This window comes from Heteronotia binoei, chromosome 18, assembly GCF_032191835.1.
Source record: "Heteronotia binoei isolate CCM8104 ecotype False Entrance Well chromosome 18, APGP_CSIRO_Hbin_v1, whole genome shotgun sequence".
In the NCBI taxonomy this organism is placed as follows: Eukaryota; Metazoa; Chordata; class Lepidosauria; order Squamata; family Gekkonidae; genus Heteronotia; species Heteronotia binoei.
The window spans coordinates 30,398,374-30,415,596 of NC_083240.1; the positions used below are offsets into that span (position 1 = coordinate 30,398,374).

The 17,223-nt window shown below is 44.7% G+C and overlaps 1 protein-coding gene across 1 annotated transcript in view; it reads left to right on the forward strand.

Moving 5' to 3' along the window:
• SPNS2 (SPNS lysolipid transporter 2, sphingosine-1-phosphate) overlaps positions 1 to 16,301 on the forward strand; it is a 150,412-nt gene extending 134,111 nt beyond the window's left edge. Inside the window, exons 12-13 of the mRNA XM_060258891.1 lie at positions 13,993 to 14,039; positions 15,768 to 16,301. Coding sequence (XP_060114874.1) covers positions 13,993 to 14,035 — 43 coding nt within the window. The 3' untranslated portion in view covers positions 14,036 to 14,039; positions 15,768 to 16,301. The remainder of the gene's footprint in view (positions 1 to 13,992; positions 14,040 to 15,767) is intronic.
• The last annotated feature ends 922 nt before the right edge of the window (positions 16,302 to 17,223 follow it).

Genomic DNA, 17,223 nt, shown 5'->3' on the forward strand with positions numbered 1-17,223 from the left:
CTACATATCAGATGTTTTCTTCAGTAAGTTTGGTGGCTGGATATGTCTACAGCAGATCTGTCTTAGATCTATATTTAGGCGAAGGCCATTTTAAAAAGAGCAGTCTCGCAGGCCCTACGGAATTGATCGAGCAGTTGTTCTAATCTCCCTTTGAAATTCCTTTGTAAGACCCCTGACTTGGATAGCTCAGGCAAGTCCAGTTGCATCAGATCGCAGAAGATAAGCAGGGGCGACTCTGACAAGTACTTGGATGGAAGACCTCCTTGGAATACCAGGACTGGGAAATGGAAGCAGGCTTGCAAGCCATTTCTCTGAATGTCCTCTATGCCCCAGTAGAAGTTGCCAGAGGTCACCATGACCTCTAGGCATAGGAGTGCGTGTGTGCACGCACACACACAGCAAAACTACAAAAAGAAAAAAATTCCTTTGTAACATAACTGCTACTCTCAGGTCAGCAACTGAATGTCCTGGAAGGTTAAAATATCCCCCCACTGTTACTCTCAGGTCAGCAACTGAATGTCCTGGAAGGTTAAAATATCCCCCCACTGTTTTTTGAATGTTGTGATTTCTGACTTAGGTCAGACTTATGAATGGCAGACAGTAATGGCCGTATAGGTAAGAGGAAAGCTTGAAAAGCCAACTTTGCCAGCAGCATCTTCATTACCCCGCATGTGGATCTAGAGCTCATGATGAATTTCTTCCTTGGTCCTTGTCAGCATCCCAGAAGAGACCAAGCATAGGCTAATCCATTCCAGGTCTTCTTGTATTCCTATCGCATTAAGCCAGCAAAGTTTTCCTTTGGCTATCTCACTCCCCCTCTCCTCACACACTTTCATTGCTGAGGTTTCCTGATGCATGGAAAGGACAATGGCAGATACTGCTGCTTCCCAAATACAGTGTTTCAATCCTGAAGGCTAACAACTTGCTTTTGAACAGAGGGAAATGCTGGAAAAAACCCCTTTAAAATACCCAGCATCATACCAAATCAGTGGAATGAGGAAGAATTTCAAAGATGAAACAAAACTACATATTTGGCAACAGAGCTCTGAAATCCTGCCCCTCCCCAGCTCCAATTCCTCATCCTGCCTTTTCTTATCTGCCCCCTTCCCAAATGGCATGGCACCCATCATGGAGGCAGCTGCTGTGCCATCCCCTTTAAGGCTGGCATTAAGGACAAAGGTCTTTGAGCACAGGTCAATGGTTGAACCATCTTCCCAGCAAAAAAACCCTCCCAGCTAGTTTCTTTCTGCTAAAAGCAGAAATTGGGGGGGGGGGGGGTAGAGAAGGGGGCAAAAGACTCTTCAGCAGAGACCTGTCTATTTTTATTTGTCTCCCCTCTGACACTCTACCTTCCTCTCTACACTCACACCATCTGACTTGTCTAAGAATATTATTCAGCCCGCAATCACCCCCTGTGCCCTGGGAACAAACAGGCCTCTCCCCCAAGCTGGTTTCCTGCAGCTGTGGTCACATGACTGAGGCATTTGCTTCCCACCTGTTCTGGTGCAGCGGGGGCTCACCCTAAGAGCACCTCTGCAGGGGAAAGGAGACAAGTGGAAATAGGATCAGAAATGGCCCTTATCTACGCCTATGAATGCAGGGAACTGCCTTATACAGAGTCAGACTACTGGTCCAGGAAGCTCAGCGGTGTTTGCTCTGAGGAGCAGCATCTCTCCAGGGTGTCAGGCAGAGAAATATGTTCCTGATACCTGCTGTCTGAGATCTGTTAATGGTAGATGCTGCGGGTTGAGCCTTGCCTTGAAGACCTTTGTTTTCCATTCTGCCACACTGATAACTTGCTTCTTATGAAAGAAGTGGCAAAATAATCTTGATAAAGGGCAGCAAGGTGAAAACATATTGAGTAAGCTTTTAAAAAGTTGTTCCTTTTCTACTGTGCCTTTTAAAGGTTTGCTCCTCCCCACACCCCATCAATTAATTTAGCCCACTTATTTTTGGACCCATCACTATCTTCTAATGGAACTTTTGTCTCGGCATGGGAGCTAGGGACCGCTCCTGTCCCCTTATTCATAAACCAAAACTAGCTGCTACCGGCGAAAAGTTAGGTTTGCAGCACATCAGCTACAGCAGGGGTGGCCAACGGTAGCTCTCCAGATGTTTTTGCCTACAACTCCCATCAGCCTCAGCCAGCATGGCCAATGGCTGGAGCTAATGGGAGTTGAAGCCAAAAACACATCTGGAGAGCTACCATAGGCCACCCCTGAGCTATAGCAAATGCTACAAAACAGGTATCTGCAATGTTCTGTAATTAAAGAGACAGACTACATCGAAATTTGGAGGAAGAGATCAACAGAGAGAGACGGTATGAGAGAAGTCTATTACCATAACTGAAACTATTTAACTTAAAAGAGCAAGAGTCCAGTAGTACCTTAACAACTGACAACATTTGTGGCAGGGGATGAGCTTTCGTGAGTCACTGCTAACTTCTTCAGATCCAGCCAGAATGTGAGTCCGTCTGTCCTGCTGTTGTCATTGGGCATCTGAAATCAGTCCACTCTCCAAGGTATAAGGACCGATGGGCTCACATTCTAGCTGGATCTGGAGAAGGGAGCAGCGGCTCACGAAAGCTCATCTCCTGCCACAAATTTGGTTAGTGTTTAAGGTTCTGCTGGACTTGCTCTTTTCTACTGTTACAGACTGACTAACACAACTACCCATATTTAACTTAGAATTACTTATAGTTGATGTGTTGACTAATGAGTTTCTGCAGCCCAAGCACTGGTAGTTGTAGGTCCTTTATTAGGAAGTAGCACATACAAGGACCCACAATAAGTCATATATATACCCTGGGGCACCCAGTGGGATTATTTTAGTGTGCTGGCATAAATCTGTGCATTGCTTGTGCTTGAGTTACTGGCAGGTGTTCACCTCTTAATGATTTCCCTTCCTGTACGACATCTCCCAGAAGCCTGTTAGCCCCATAAACATTTTTATCTGCCATTCCCTTTGCACACTCGCAATTCTGGCATCCCACCTTACTCCTCCAATGTACTTTAACTGAAGGATTTCATTTTCTTTCTTTGACAGCCAGTTTGGAGTAGTGGTTAAGTGTGTGGACTCTTATCTGGGAGAACCGGGTTTGATTCCCCACTCCTCCACTTGCACCTGCTGGAATGGCCTTGGGTCAGCCATAGCTCTGGCAGAGGTTGTCCTTGAAAGGGCAGCTGCTGTGAGAGCTCTCTCAGCCCCACCCACTTCACAGGGTGTCTGTTGTGGGGGGAGAAGATATAGCAGATTGTGAGCTGCTCTGAGATTTGGAGTGGAGGGCAGGATATAAATCCAATATCTTCTTTTTTCCTTTTTTTTAAAACGAGCTCTGTTTGGTTACCTACGGAGCCACGTTTGGCTCGAGAGCTGTAGGTTGCTGATTCCCACTATAAAATTTGAACAGGAGATGAACACAATAGAAAAGCTCCCTTACTTCCAGACATATTACCAGTTGAGAAAGAAGAAACCCTGGAAACTCATACAGTATCTTGGGAGAAAGAAGAAGGATTTCATAGAGGAGATAAACATATATTTGTAAGGCTTCCTTCTCAACGCATCCCCACCAAAAGGTGTTGTGTATTCACAGATATACGTTCTCAGGCCTGTGCTCTGCCTGTTTCTTATGATAAAGAACCTTTTTGACTTCAGCACTGCTGTAGCAAATTGAGCTTTCATCTAGATAAGGCATCTGCCATCATTGCGCCATGAATATTTTCTCTTCCCAGGCCATCAGCACCCCAATAACAATCGTCTCCTGTGAGGCGAATACCAAGAGCAAATTATGATCAAATTATGAGCAAATTATGGCCTCCTTTTTCATTCCAATATCTGCAGAAGTCTAATCAGAATTCAGAGTCTTTTGTCTATAATTCTATTCATTTGAAGCAGAGCAGATCCAGGTTTATCACATTGAACGCAGCTGACAGATGGACCCAAAAGACTGTGTTTGTTTGGAAGCTAAGAGTGCACTGGTTTATAATACGTTCCGGCACATAAATTTAAGATTAAACCCATTCATCATAAGCAAGGCTGGGTTGCAAGGGGTCAAGGGTTGTGGGCTTTGCTAATGAATTAATCCGGGTACTGTGTTCCTAATGTGTACTGTTTTATAAAATCAGGGAATTAGAATCTTTCTTGTTGGTAAATTTTGAGGCTATGTAGAATCAGAGAATCTGTTAACGTCTCTGCCTTATACCATACTCATGATCAGAGTAATGAATGAATAGGGAAAGGATAAATTTCCCTCCCACACTCATGCTTGCAATATGGGCTTATGGATTTAGCAGCGGGAGACACCCAGAAGCAGATCTTGAAAATGTGCAGTACTGAGCACAGCTGTCAAATACCATTTTTGAAACAGGACAGATTCTCTATACAGGGGGGAAAAAGCACTTAATGTCTAACCAAGCAAAACAAGATGCCAAGTTCAGCTTACCTTTCGACATTCTGTTTGTGTTTTCACATGATCTCTCTGTCGTGCACAGAAAATATTCAAATGATATTTGCTACCTATGTCCAGAATCTCAAATTTCAGTTCTTTTAGCTTATATGAACTGTGGCAGTCCTAATCTTGACTGAACCCGGAAGCTAAGCAGGGTTGCTACTTGGATGGGAGACCACCAAGGAAGCCTGGGGCTGCTGTGCAGAGGAAAGCGATGCCAAACCATCTCTGCTCATCTGGTGCCTTGAACACCGTATGAGGTGAAACTTCATGGGGTCAGCATGGGCCAGATGCAGCTTGAAAGGCATGGTTTATCTTCACTCTAGATCAGGGGTATCAAACATGTGGCTTGGGGGCTGAATCAGGCCCCCGGAGGGCTCCTATCAGGCCTGCGAGCAACTCACTGTCATCTGCTTCCTTCTCCCTCTCTTGCTTCCTTCTGCATCGCTTCTTGCTTTTTCAGGCTTGCTCAATCACACAGGAGCTACAGAGCAAAGCGAGGGAAGTGGGGGAAGGAGAGCTAGCTTTGCCAGGTGCTCTCAATTGCACAGCAGAGCTACTGAGCCAAGCCTCTCTTCCTTCTGTCGGCTGAGGCTCAGCAAGCCAGTGAGGTGGATTAGGCTGAGTGTGTGTGTTTGTCTGTGTCCTTTATAAAGTTTATCTCTCTCCGACCTGGCATTACATTTTATGACACACACGACGCAGCCCAACAAGGTCAAGATCTGGCCCTCATAGCAAATGAGTTCGACACTCCTGCTTTAGATATACTAACTCTGGCTCTCACTTTGCACCTCTTTTCAAGGGGGCGAGTAAATGTTCAACATCCTGCAGTGCAATTACTTCTCTTGAATGGTGGTAGGGCACAGTGGGGCTTGGGATAGAAGATAGGCTCATCAAGGACCACATTGGCTGAATAGATCCTCCACGTACAGAGACAATGAATGAACTTCAGAATACAGACCTTCTCCCCTGGCTCACCCATATATGTTTGTAAAGTGATGTCAAGTCACAGCCGACCTATGGGCAACCCCATAGGGCAGGGGTGGCCAATGGTAGCTCTCCAGATGTTTTTTGCCTACAACTCCCATCAGCCCCAGCCAGCATGGCCAATGCTGGGGCTGATGGGAGTTGTAGGCAAAAAAAAACATCTGGAGAGCTACCGTTGGCCACTCCTGCCATAGGGTTTTCAAGGCAAGAGACATTGCCTGCCTCTGTGTAGCAACCCTGGACTTCCTTGGTGATCTCGCATCCAAATACTGACCAGGGCCAACCAAGCTTACCTTCTGAAATCTGATCATTTCCTGCATGTGTGTGTCACAAGTCAGCTTCCAAAGCAGGCTTCCTCCCTTTCCTTGACATTTCCTCTGTGTTTGTGTGTGAATATTCTCGGGGAGGAAATGTTTCCAGGGTTCAGCAGCTGCTGCCACAGTGGAGGAGGCGCGGTTATTAATGTATTGTTTTGAAAAGCAATTAGCGCGGATGCCACTGCTGAGGAGGAGAGAGTTCTTCGTTTTATGACCATTAAGATCATGCAAGATGGAACAGCAGAAGAGATCTCCCCTCTGTGTCTCTTGTGTTTTCCCTGGTGCACTGCAAGCACTTCAGCGGTACAATAATGCAAAAAGGCAGTTTTGTGATACTTGATTGAAGGCCCACCTGCCGAGTCTTCACTGTGGACAGGCTCTGTCTTTTAAGGGAATGCATTTTTAGCCTTCCCTTCCTTCAGGGCAGCATACATGCTGATCCCCTCTTCTTTTAATCCTTACAGTAACCCTGTGAGTTACGCTAAAGGGAGAGATGCAGGGCTTTTTTTGTAGCAGCAACACCTTTGCATATTAGGCCACACACCCCTGATGTAGCCAATCCTTCAAGAGCTTACAGGGCCTACTGTAAACTCCAGGAGGATTGGCTACATCAGGGGTGTGTGGCTTAATATGCAAAGGAGTTCCTGCTATGAAAAAAATCCCTGGAGAGAGGTAATGCCTTGGTCCAATATCATCCCATGAGCGAAGATTTGAACTTGGGTCTCTCCCCCAAGGCTTTATCCAATATGCTGAACACTAAATTACTACAAGTTGCACCAGCACTATGGCTGGGCAGCTGACATGTCTGAATGCTTCTGCATCTGAAAGAACTCTCCCTGCATGCAGAAAGGTAGCATGTTAGAGAGAAGGCAGGGCCAGAAAAACCCTCGCTTTGGCATGGTGCTGAATGTAAGAAGCCACCTTGGTCAGAACACCTTGGTCAGTTTTGTCTTCTCTGACTGGCAGGAGCTCTCTCTGGTCTTGGCAGAGGAAAAGTCCCAGCAATTGTTACCTCAGAGCCTTGAAAGGGAAATGCCAGGGAATGGATTGATTAAGATTCCTTCAGACAGGTTTTTCTTTTCTTTTCTCCCATAATCATTCTCCAGTACTGTAATCCTAGTCCCGCCGCATTGTTTATTGGCCGTCTTTGCTGTTTGTCTGAATCTTTATATTTTCTAATCCGGCTAGAGTCTCAGTAAGAAAACGAAGTAAAATTAATAAATATCCTGCAAGCTGTGCAGGTGTTCTGCCATGGAGCAAGAGCCCCTCTTTTACACTTCAAGCTTCAAATCACATATAGCCGGTGCCTTAAAACTGGTGGCCCCCTAAACTGCTAAACTTTGTCCTTACTTGTAAAGTTAGCATTCCCCCCCCCCCACACACACACACTTCTTTTTGTCTGACAACATTGTTCCTTTTCTGCTTGATCTTACCAGACAGTTTTGGTGCCTTGATGCTGGGCTGTTGTTTCAGTGGCGTGACTGTTGATTTATTGTCTTAAACCAGGGGTTTATTTGATATTTTAATTGGTGTGGTTGGACCATTTTGAGAAGCGGTTGTGTCTGAACAGCGCATCGTACTGTGAATACATGCATATGTGGCAGAAGGGGATGGGGGTCCTGTGCAAATTCACTAGAGGGCTTTCAGTCCCACCGCTGGGGGCCTGATGAAAGAAAAATAAAACAGACTGATCTTTTTTGAAGTCTTATTTCATTCCCGAGGCCTCAGTGCTTAACGAGGGGCTGTTAACAGGTTTGTCCTCAAAACTTCACTGCCCGTGGATAACAGAACGGCATACTATTGATTTTCTTCTTTTTTAATATTTGCTGTTATCCTCTTTGAGATGTCCTGGGAGTCAGGCCTACATTTCTCCCCAGTTATTGAAACAAAACAGGTTTAGCAACTGAATTAAATTTCGCAAAGAAAATTTCTTAAGGTTTTGGAGACTGGTAGGGAGGGGGGAATCAAAAGGTGTATGATGATGGGCAATAGCGCTTGTACAGACAGTGGGGCTTGGGCATAAAGGGAGAAGGTAAGTCAAGAGCACGGGGTGGAGAGGGAGAGGAAGAGGTTTTAGAAGTGAGGATTAGAATCTTGAAATTCATATGAATCGCAGTTAAAGAAAGGGATGATGCAGTCATAGATGTAAATTACAGGCCTGAGGTTGGCTGCGGTGGTGTGAGGCCGTTGGGGGAAAGCACAGGCTTGCAAGTGGCGCAGGTTTTCCGGATTTACTTCATTTACAGTCTGCCTTTCTCCTTTCCTCCATTTTATCTCCACAACGACAACCTTGTGAGGTGGGTTAGGATGAGACTGTGACTGGCCCAAGATCCAGCCAGCTTCCACGACAGGGTGGGGAGTCAAACGTGGGTCTCCCAGATCCTAGTCTGACGCTCTAACCACTATACCAAGCTGGACAGTTGTAAATCGCAGTAATATAAAAATCATTGCTTTGACTCCCAATGTTTTAAAATCCATCTGTTCTGTGAACATTTGGTTGCTGTAACCAGTGAAAACATTTTCTTTACAATTGGGGGTTAGGAGCTTCATTATACAAAACCTTTTGCTCTGTGAAGCATCATGTCCTTTGCGCAGATTTACGTCTGCTTAGAGAGAAAAGGCAAATAGATTTCTCTTTGATTCTGCACACGTGCTGAGATTCTAAGGCGGCTCCCTGGAAGTCTTCTCTGCACAAAGTGGGACTTACTCCTATGTAAGCATACACCGAATCAGGCCCTGAGCCTTTCTGTGCTTTTTTAAAAGAGACATAGAGACCAAAATAGAAAAAAAGCCCATTTTTTAATAATTAAAAAAGCATTTTTAATCCATGCTGCTAGCAAAAGGAGTTTGTGGTAAAACTGAATAGGAGCTTAACATTCTTTTTATTTGTAACTTCCTTCCATTTCAGTCCTGAGAATTTTTGGCAGTCCACTGAATTCAAAGGGGCTTATTCTCAGGCAAAAGGGTAGAGGACTGTTCCTTTTAATGTCGTCGTCTTACCATTTTGCTTCATCCTTCTGGGCTTTATTGTGCCCTCCCTCTGCCTGCTTGCATGCCCAGGCACATATCCTATGCTTCTGGGGCTGTCAGAAGCAGTATCTGCTGCTACTTCTGACATCAGCAATTTTAAGCAGTGTCATTGGTAGATTTTCATTTGGGCTGACTGGCCTCTGGTTCATCAATTGGACCCAGCTGCCTCCAAGGCCAGGAGTCTCTTTGATGTCCTGCCCTATCAGGTGATTTTTTATTGGATGGGATATTTTTAGTTTAGTCGTGGTCACCTTTGCCTCGTCTTCCCACATCCTTTCATTTCCATCTGCAGTTTTTAGCTGATAACTTTTAGTATCGACTGAGGGAAAAAAAAAACGATTGACGGTGTGCATCCAATTAAATGGATACAAGATGGTGTTAATGTTTTTTAATAGTAGGTGTGGGCGTCATCTTGGAAGAGGCATCCTATCTCTGTCTCGCAGATTGGAGGGCATGCCTCTTCTAAAATGGAGTCTGCCTCCTCTGTCGTGCAGTAGGCCCTGTAAGCTCCAGGAGGATTGACTACATCAGGGGTGAGTGACCTAATATGCAAAGGAGTTCCTGCTACAAAAAAAGCCCTGCAAAGTAGCAATTGATATTGTAGTCTTCAAATGTATGCCCAGATTGCATCGATGGCTTAAACCCCATGGTACTCATCCTGCAGCTCATCAGGATTCACTTCAGCAATTGGTGGTCGTGGAAAGTGCTGTAAAGTCACAACAAACTTACATCAATCACTTGTGGCTTTCAAGGCGAGACCTACAGGGGTGGTTTTGCATCTTATGCCTTTGTACCATCACCCTGGTATTCCTTGGCAATCTCCCATCTAAACGCTAACCAGGGCCCACCCACCTTAGCTTCCAAGATCTGACAAGCTCAGACCAGCCTGGGCCGTCCAGGTCAGGGCATTTTAGCTATGACCATCGACCCAAAAGCCACATTTACTTCCATCCTTGGCAGGAGGCCTCAAGGAGGCTTACCTGTTGCTTGGCAGTGACTGTTTTGAAGTGGAAACACCTGCCAACCACAGCCCTACTGGGCAAAGGCCTTACCCACCTTCTGTAAACATGGGGCAGGTGCCATACTGGGGAACTGAAAGTGCCACAGGTGGCATGTCACAGAGCTCCCAAGCCACTGAGTGAGAATCACTGGCTTAACCAGCTGAAGCATGTGTGATTAGCTGACTAAGGTTTCTTTCTTTGGGTGGCTGCTGTGTTCGTTTATTGATTCCTGTTGTTGTGCCTCATTCTGCTCTTCTACATGGCTGTGGTTCCTTCTGTGTAGGTGATCCTGTTATGGTAGTTTATTCCCAGCTGGAGCACTTCTCTGCTGGTTTCAGATGATGCAGAGCTGCACAATGGCCACTTGCTCTAGGCTTGCCAATTCGGGGTTAGGGAAATACCTGGAGATTTGAGGGATGGAGCCTAGGGAGAGCGGGGTTTGGCAAGACGTAATGCCATAGAGTCCACCTATTTTCATTCACGGGAGCTGATCTCTGTTAACGGAAGATCAGGCCCCACTTGAAGGCTATGAAACCAGACAGCTCACGGGTATGAGTAAGGTATATGGCTTAGAAAACTCAGCGAGAGCTTTAACTAATACATATATTGAAAAACAAATGTTCTTTCTTCCTGAAGTCCAATGTAGGTGTAACTGCAATTCCCAAACCGGTGTGGCTGCAACTGGACTGCTGCTTCCGTCCACTTTCAGAGTGAATCCTTCTTCAGGCAGCTCACCAAGAGATACAGCATTTCAATTGGCATTGCTCTGAATCTCCAATGGATCTAGCATGGCTCCACACTTCTATTTGTCCTCGGCTTCTCTTGAAAGGCTGAGGAAGGATCCACTCTGAAAGTGGACGGAAGCAACAGTCCAGTTGCAGCCACACCAGTTTGGGAATTTCAGCCACACCTGCGTTGGACTCCAGGAAGTCCTACAAATGAAGAACGGACATTGTATATTGTAAAATGGTCTGTAAAATATTTCTAAATTAACATGTGAAAAATACTGTGGTTTAAAACTTTGTTTTTCAATGTATGTATTAGTTAAAGCTCTCATGGAGTGTTCTAAGTAATTTACCCCACTTGAAGGCTGGCTACTGTAACTTGCACTCTCTTAGAGCAACAGCCATGTTTGCTTTGGGATCCCACCTTCAGATGGAGAGGACCCATCTCTGAATTTTGCATGGAGGCCACAATGGGGCAAGACCAACTACTTCTTGTGACGAACATCCTCCACCTTTTCACAGGAATCCCTGCTGCTCCACAGTGAGGTTATCGGGCAGCCATCTTGTTTGAAAACTCACACCTCTGTAGCAATGGTGCTTAGGGGCAGCGGTTTTCAGATAATGTTCATTTCAAGCTGAGCCTTTTATAACACAATGTGAGATTGCAGCCTGCAGATGAAATGCAGTGGTTGGAGGAAGAGAAGCTGGAGGTGGAGGGGTTATGCGCCAGCACACCCTTTGTATTTGCCAGTAAAGCCGGCATGGCAGCAGATTAGATCTTTCACATACATACAAAATACTTAGTGATTCATTTTGAAGCATGCAGTCAAGAATAAAATTACCGCTGCTACATATTGCCCTTAATTATAGCCGTTCCCAAGGATTTATGGGATGAGTTTAAGATCATCTGGTTGGGGAGAAATACTGAGAGTCTTTGCAAGCAGTAAACTGTGTGTGAGACAAGCAGAGAGGACTGGATGTTTTTTTAAAGCTACTGCAACTGGAATTTTTATTTTTATTTTTCTCCTCCTCCTTTAGAGTGGGTGGCAGTATTAGAGCTATGTCTTCGTCTACTAGGAAGTTGCAGAAAGATTGTCTCCTCCTCCTCCTCCAGTTCCTTTCAACCAACAACAATATTTAAATTGTTAAAAATTGTAAAAAAGAAAGAATAAAATGCTTAGGAAGATCTTATAAAGGCAGTCCCCCATGCAGCACCATGCAGCTCTTAGCCTAGTTTGGCTTTGAGGACCAGACTCCACAAGTTGTGTGTTGAGCCTTTGGTGAGAATTTTTTTTTTTTAAGCCATGAGTAGGAGGGAAGCAATGTGCACTGTCACTGTGATGCCGGGAACATAAGAACATAAGAGAAGCCATGTTGGATCAGGCCAATGGCCCATCCAGTCCAACACTCTGTGTCACAGTGGCAAAAAAATTTATACATACACACACACTGTGGCTAATAGCCACTGATGGACCTCTGCTCCATATTTTTATCTAACCCCCTCTTGAAGTTGGCTATGCTTGTGGCCGCCACCACCTCCTGTGGCAGTGAATTCCACATGTTAATCACCCTTTGGGTGAAGAAGTACTTCCTTTTATCCGTTTTAACCTGGCTGCTCAGCAATTTCATCGAATGGATTAACTCTTCCCCTTTGCTAGTATTGGTTTATTTCAAACATCTAAACCCCATCCTCTGTCATTGTTCACTCTGCAAGTTGGCTTCCAACAATCGGTTAAAATATAAGCAGTTAAAGTAGAATAGGGCCAAGAAAGTAAGATCAGAGTACAGCATAAAACTGTAAAATTAAAACACTCTAAACCAGGAATGGCCAAATGTGCTTAATGGAAGAGCCACACAGAATATATGTCAGATGTCTGAGAACCACAAGACAGAGAGGAAGGGGTGGGAAAAAAGCAACTTTAATTTTAAATGCCTTCTCCAAGCTGGCTGACAGGGCAGTGGGAGCTTCAAGAGCCACACAATATGTATAAAAGAGCCACATGTGGCTCCCAAGTCACAGTTTGGCCACCTCTGCTCTAAGTGGTCATCTAGGAAAAGAAGAATGGCACACAGTTCAATCCACCTCTTTATCTTACCAGGATTAAATAGCAGCTGTGTGTGAGAGGGGGGGATCGCTTTCATTAAGGAATCAGCACAAGGGGACAGACTAAAAGACCTCAAGTCATGGCCCTGATCCATGTTGAGTCTCATCTTATACCTCCAAGCTCTCCTTTTAACTAGAAAAAAGTACACAATGGAAAAGCCAGTGATTGACCTCCAGTCAAACACAGTTCATTCATGAAGCTGTCTTACAGCAGGTGAGACTGGCCAACTAATAAAACATTGTCCACTCTGACTGGCAGCAGCTCTCTAAGGTTTCAGGTAGAGAAAGATTTTCCCAGTACTGGCTATTTTAAGATCCTGTAAGCAGAGATGTCAGGGATCTTAATCTGGGATCTTTGCCATGTTTTTGCAGAATAGCTTCCTAACAAGCTCCTCTCTTGTGTACTGTGATCCAATACATTCTTTAAAACAAAATTCTAGCCGTTAGGCCTGTAATTATATGTTCAAAAAATAAGACTTCCACTGGTTGCAAAGAAGGCTTCTGGGCCATGACATAGCTCCGCTCTACCTTGACTTCTAAAAACATAAATGAATTATGCAAAATAAGAGCAATGCAAATGTGTGCTCATTGTGTAGTTTCGACAGGTCACAGGACTCCTCTTTCCTTGGGGCAGAATTTTAAGTGCTTTAGCACAAAACATACAACAGAACCTTTTCTTGCAGAAACTCAGCATTTTGAGCAGAAAAGTGGTTTGAGCTGAGGAGCACAAGAGCGGGGAATGCCTTAACTTTTGTTGTTACAAAAGATGGTATTTTAAGTAGAGAGGAGCAGTTTTGTCACTGGGAAACCTCTTGAACTGCGAGGTTCAGTCAAAGATACATTTGTTAACATGCACCGTGCAAAAGTTTTGGCACACAAGGGTGACCTCGCTGCACTCTGGGCAAGCCCAGGGAAAGATTTCATGATGGCCACAGGAATAAAAAAAAATTTTTTAAGGGGATGAGAGGTTCCTGGAGATGTCTGTTAGTGGCTACTAACCGTGGTGATGGCAGGGAACCTCCACATTCAGAAGCGCTAAATCTCTGAATCCCAGAGCCCTTGTTTGTTCCGTGGTGATGTGTTGCTTCTTGACTAGCTTAATGGCTAACAGAATAACCAGCCAAACGCCTTCGTGGAATGGCTTGGGACAGCTGCTTTACGGCACAGCTGGGCAATGAATTTTGCTTACTCATTTGCTTCTCTCCCCCCATCTCAAAACTGATTGCTTATTTAAAACACACACAGAAACACCAACCAAGAGGCATGCTAACAATGGGCCTCAGAGCAGGAAGGTGGACATGCAGATGTCTGCTCTCTGTATCTTGGGGGTGGGGAACGTATTTCTATATCTGACATTTCCATTTTTTCCCTTCCTCTCTAGGGTAAATCAACTCATGATGCCTCCAGCTTCTGTGAAAGTCTAAAGCGGTGAGTGACCTGCATTTGAGAAATTGCTGCCAGAGTAACCCTTTGTGCTCGCATAACCATGTGCACAACCATTTGTTTATTTTTCTTTTAGGGAAGGGGGTTGTCAGGCAGGCCTATCTGTGAATTAGGCTCTTCCTAATTCACAGTTTGGTGTAGTGGTTAAGTGAGAGGACTCTTATCTGGGAGAACTGGGTTTGATTCCCCACTCCTCTGCTTACAGCTGCTGGAATGGCCTTGGGTTAGCCATAGCTATCATAGGAGTTGAAAGGGCAGCTGCTGTGAGAGCGCTCTCAGCCCCACCCAACTCACAGGGTGTCTGTTGTGGGGGAAGAAGATAAAGGAGACTGTAAGCCGCTCTGAGTCAGAGAGAAGGGCAGGGTATAAATCTGCAGTCATTTTCTTCTTCTTAAGAATAAAGAAATGAGGAAAAGAGACAGAAAATGAATATGGTCAAGCAGTTCTCTAGTTTGTAGTGCGAAAAGTTCTCAAGTTTTGAAAGCCCCCATTTCAAGCTAAGAGTTTCAATTTCCTCTGCAAATATTTGCAGTCCACATTTAGGGACTATGGTACACGTTTCATCAGGAGGGTTAAAAGCCACTGATACAAATATGCATGTGCCATGGCTGAAACTTATCACCAGCTGATTCAAGCATGTTCTTAGAACAGCAAACCAACCACGGTGGATTGGGGAAATCCACCTTTCAAAAGAATCAACAGCTGGTTTCCATGTGGGAGATCCAAAATGAGGGTGTTATGGCCACCCTTCTACATTGCAGCCAGATCTAAAGAAGGCATTCCCATTTTTTGGTCTCAAAAGTTGCATCTTCAAATCCCCCCTTTTCTGAATTACATTTCTTCATTAGAAAGGGATGGTAGTGGGTCACAGCAAAATTGAGCTTGCAGAAATGTATATCTGTGTTTTTAGCTTGTGACCAAATCCATAGATATTACAAAGTTAGAAGTTAAGCAGGAAGTGAACAGTGACTAGCATTGCAAGCTTGAATTTGTAGACTGAATAAACCAAAAGTTGATTAATCAAGAGGGGCCACTTTGATTATTCAATAAGATTAAGAGTGTGGATGGTTCTGTTTTCACTAGGCATCTATTCAGATTTCAGTGACATATTAATGGTTCCATAATGATATTTTCCCAACAGCATTAACATGCTCTTAGCCCCTTTGATTACAATGTGCCCTAATTCATACTGGCCCTTCTCTTGATTAAATTTTCCTAACAATATCAACTAAAGTGCAACAATTACAGCATTTTCTTGTTAAGCTGGAAGCATCCTTTACACTTTTCTTCAAGTCTGAAAAGAGGGCACTGCTGTATTCCTGGTCCTATGAATATTTGATTTAAACTTCATTGCTTAAATCAACCAATTCATCAGACAAAGAATCCACAACAAATGCTTTCATCAGTAGCAGCCAACCCCTGACTACAAACAAAAAGCGATTTGGCTTTTCAAATAAAATCTAAATATATCACTGAGTCCATACCTTAAAGGCACAATTCAGTCAGTCATAAAGACCCAAATGACCATTTCCTTGGAAAACAGAACCTGTTTCCTAGACCACTGGATCCTGGCCACCTCCACTGAATGATCCAAGCCCATGTCTCAGTACAACAGCCAGCATACAGAGTCAAGCATGCAACAGAGTCAACTCTATGCAAAGTTCAGTCTCTCTTGTGCCACGCTAACCGTCTCCTTTGTTTGCTTACTTGCAGCTGCCACGTCAGACGATGAAGGAGACCTTTTGTGATCTCCGGTTCAAGACATTGAAACGACCACCTGCGTGGCAGCCTTCCCCTTCTCCAGCCTCTCTGCGGTTGGAGCCAAAGGAAAATTCAGATGCAGAACACGTTGACTGTGGCTATGGCAAGGGCACATGGACACAATTTGTATCTGCAAGAATTGTCCTTACACCCTGCCCCAAAGGGACCCTTCTGGCCAGAATTGTCCCTCCTGCTCCAGTAGGGGTCACCTTGAAGATTGTGGTACAGCCGGCCTTTCAGCCAATGGCAATCCTTTGCCTTGTTCATTGGGGCAAACCTTCATCCTCTTTAAAACCCGGATGCCTTTGCCAGCAACCCCATTTCCAACCAGAGACGTTACCCCAGCTGGAGAGGCAAGCCTTGCCCAAGGATTAAGCCCCGAGATGTACTTTGTATTCAGTCATCTCCTAAGATAATCTCTGTCTGTTTGCAGAAGGCTAAAGAGAGGGGACTCGATGGACTTTTTCTTTTTAAATTAAGGCTTTATTTGCATTAACTGTTTACTGCTGGACCAGCAGGAATTTTATGTAAAATTTCCAATAGGAAATCCTGGAGTAAATTCAACTATTGGGGGGGGGGGGGAGGCTTGAGGGGAAATGATGATAAAACAAATAGTGTGGATGATTCTCCACACCTAAGTACCATTGGTCCTCCAAGGCAGAAAGAGTTGGCTAGAGGGGCCATTTCCCAAAGGCGGCTTCCTCCATATTCTTCTATTCAATGCAAAGGATTGTGAAAAAGCTGCTACATTTTTACCAGCCTCAGAGGGGGGTGGGGGCCTTAACTTTTTGTATTTTTATTTGGAATTTGCTGCTGAACCTTACAGTACAAGAGTAAGATTACAGTTCACGCAAGTTGCGCACTCAGAATTTTGGTGAAGGGCAGCTGGTCTGAGACCCACTAGGAATCTCTTCGATACCCATTTTTCAATAATTTCCTGCTCCAGTTCCTTTTCCTTGGAGGCGTTAATAAGAGAGGGAAGACCGCAAGCAACAAACTTCCATCTTAAGGAAGATCTCAGTAGCCTCTCTCTGACCTCCCATCAATTCATTCAGCTAAGCAGTGAGGATTATGGGGTTAGCAGTACCCCAGTGGAAGTTTGAATGGATTTTTGTTTCAGTCACCTCTGGGGACAGGTTCTTACAGAGTCCCTGCCCTCTCTCATATTCAGGTTTCATGCACTTGCTTTTGCCCACTTCTGGATAAGGGGCTGTGGATATCAGGTGTAGCCTCTTGGTTTGCACGCAGAAGGTTCTGGGGGTTCAATGGCCGGATAGAAAATCTCAGACACCTAGAAAGATCTTTCTCAGTCTGAGATCTAGGAGAGCTGCTGCTAAGCAGAGCAGACAGTACTGATTTAGACAGACCGAGGATCTGGCTCTTTGCAAAAGACATCTTTGTATGTTCA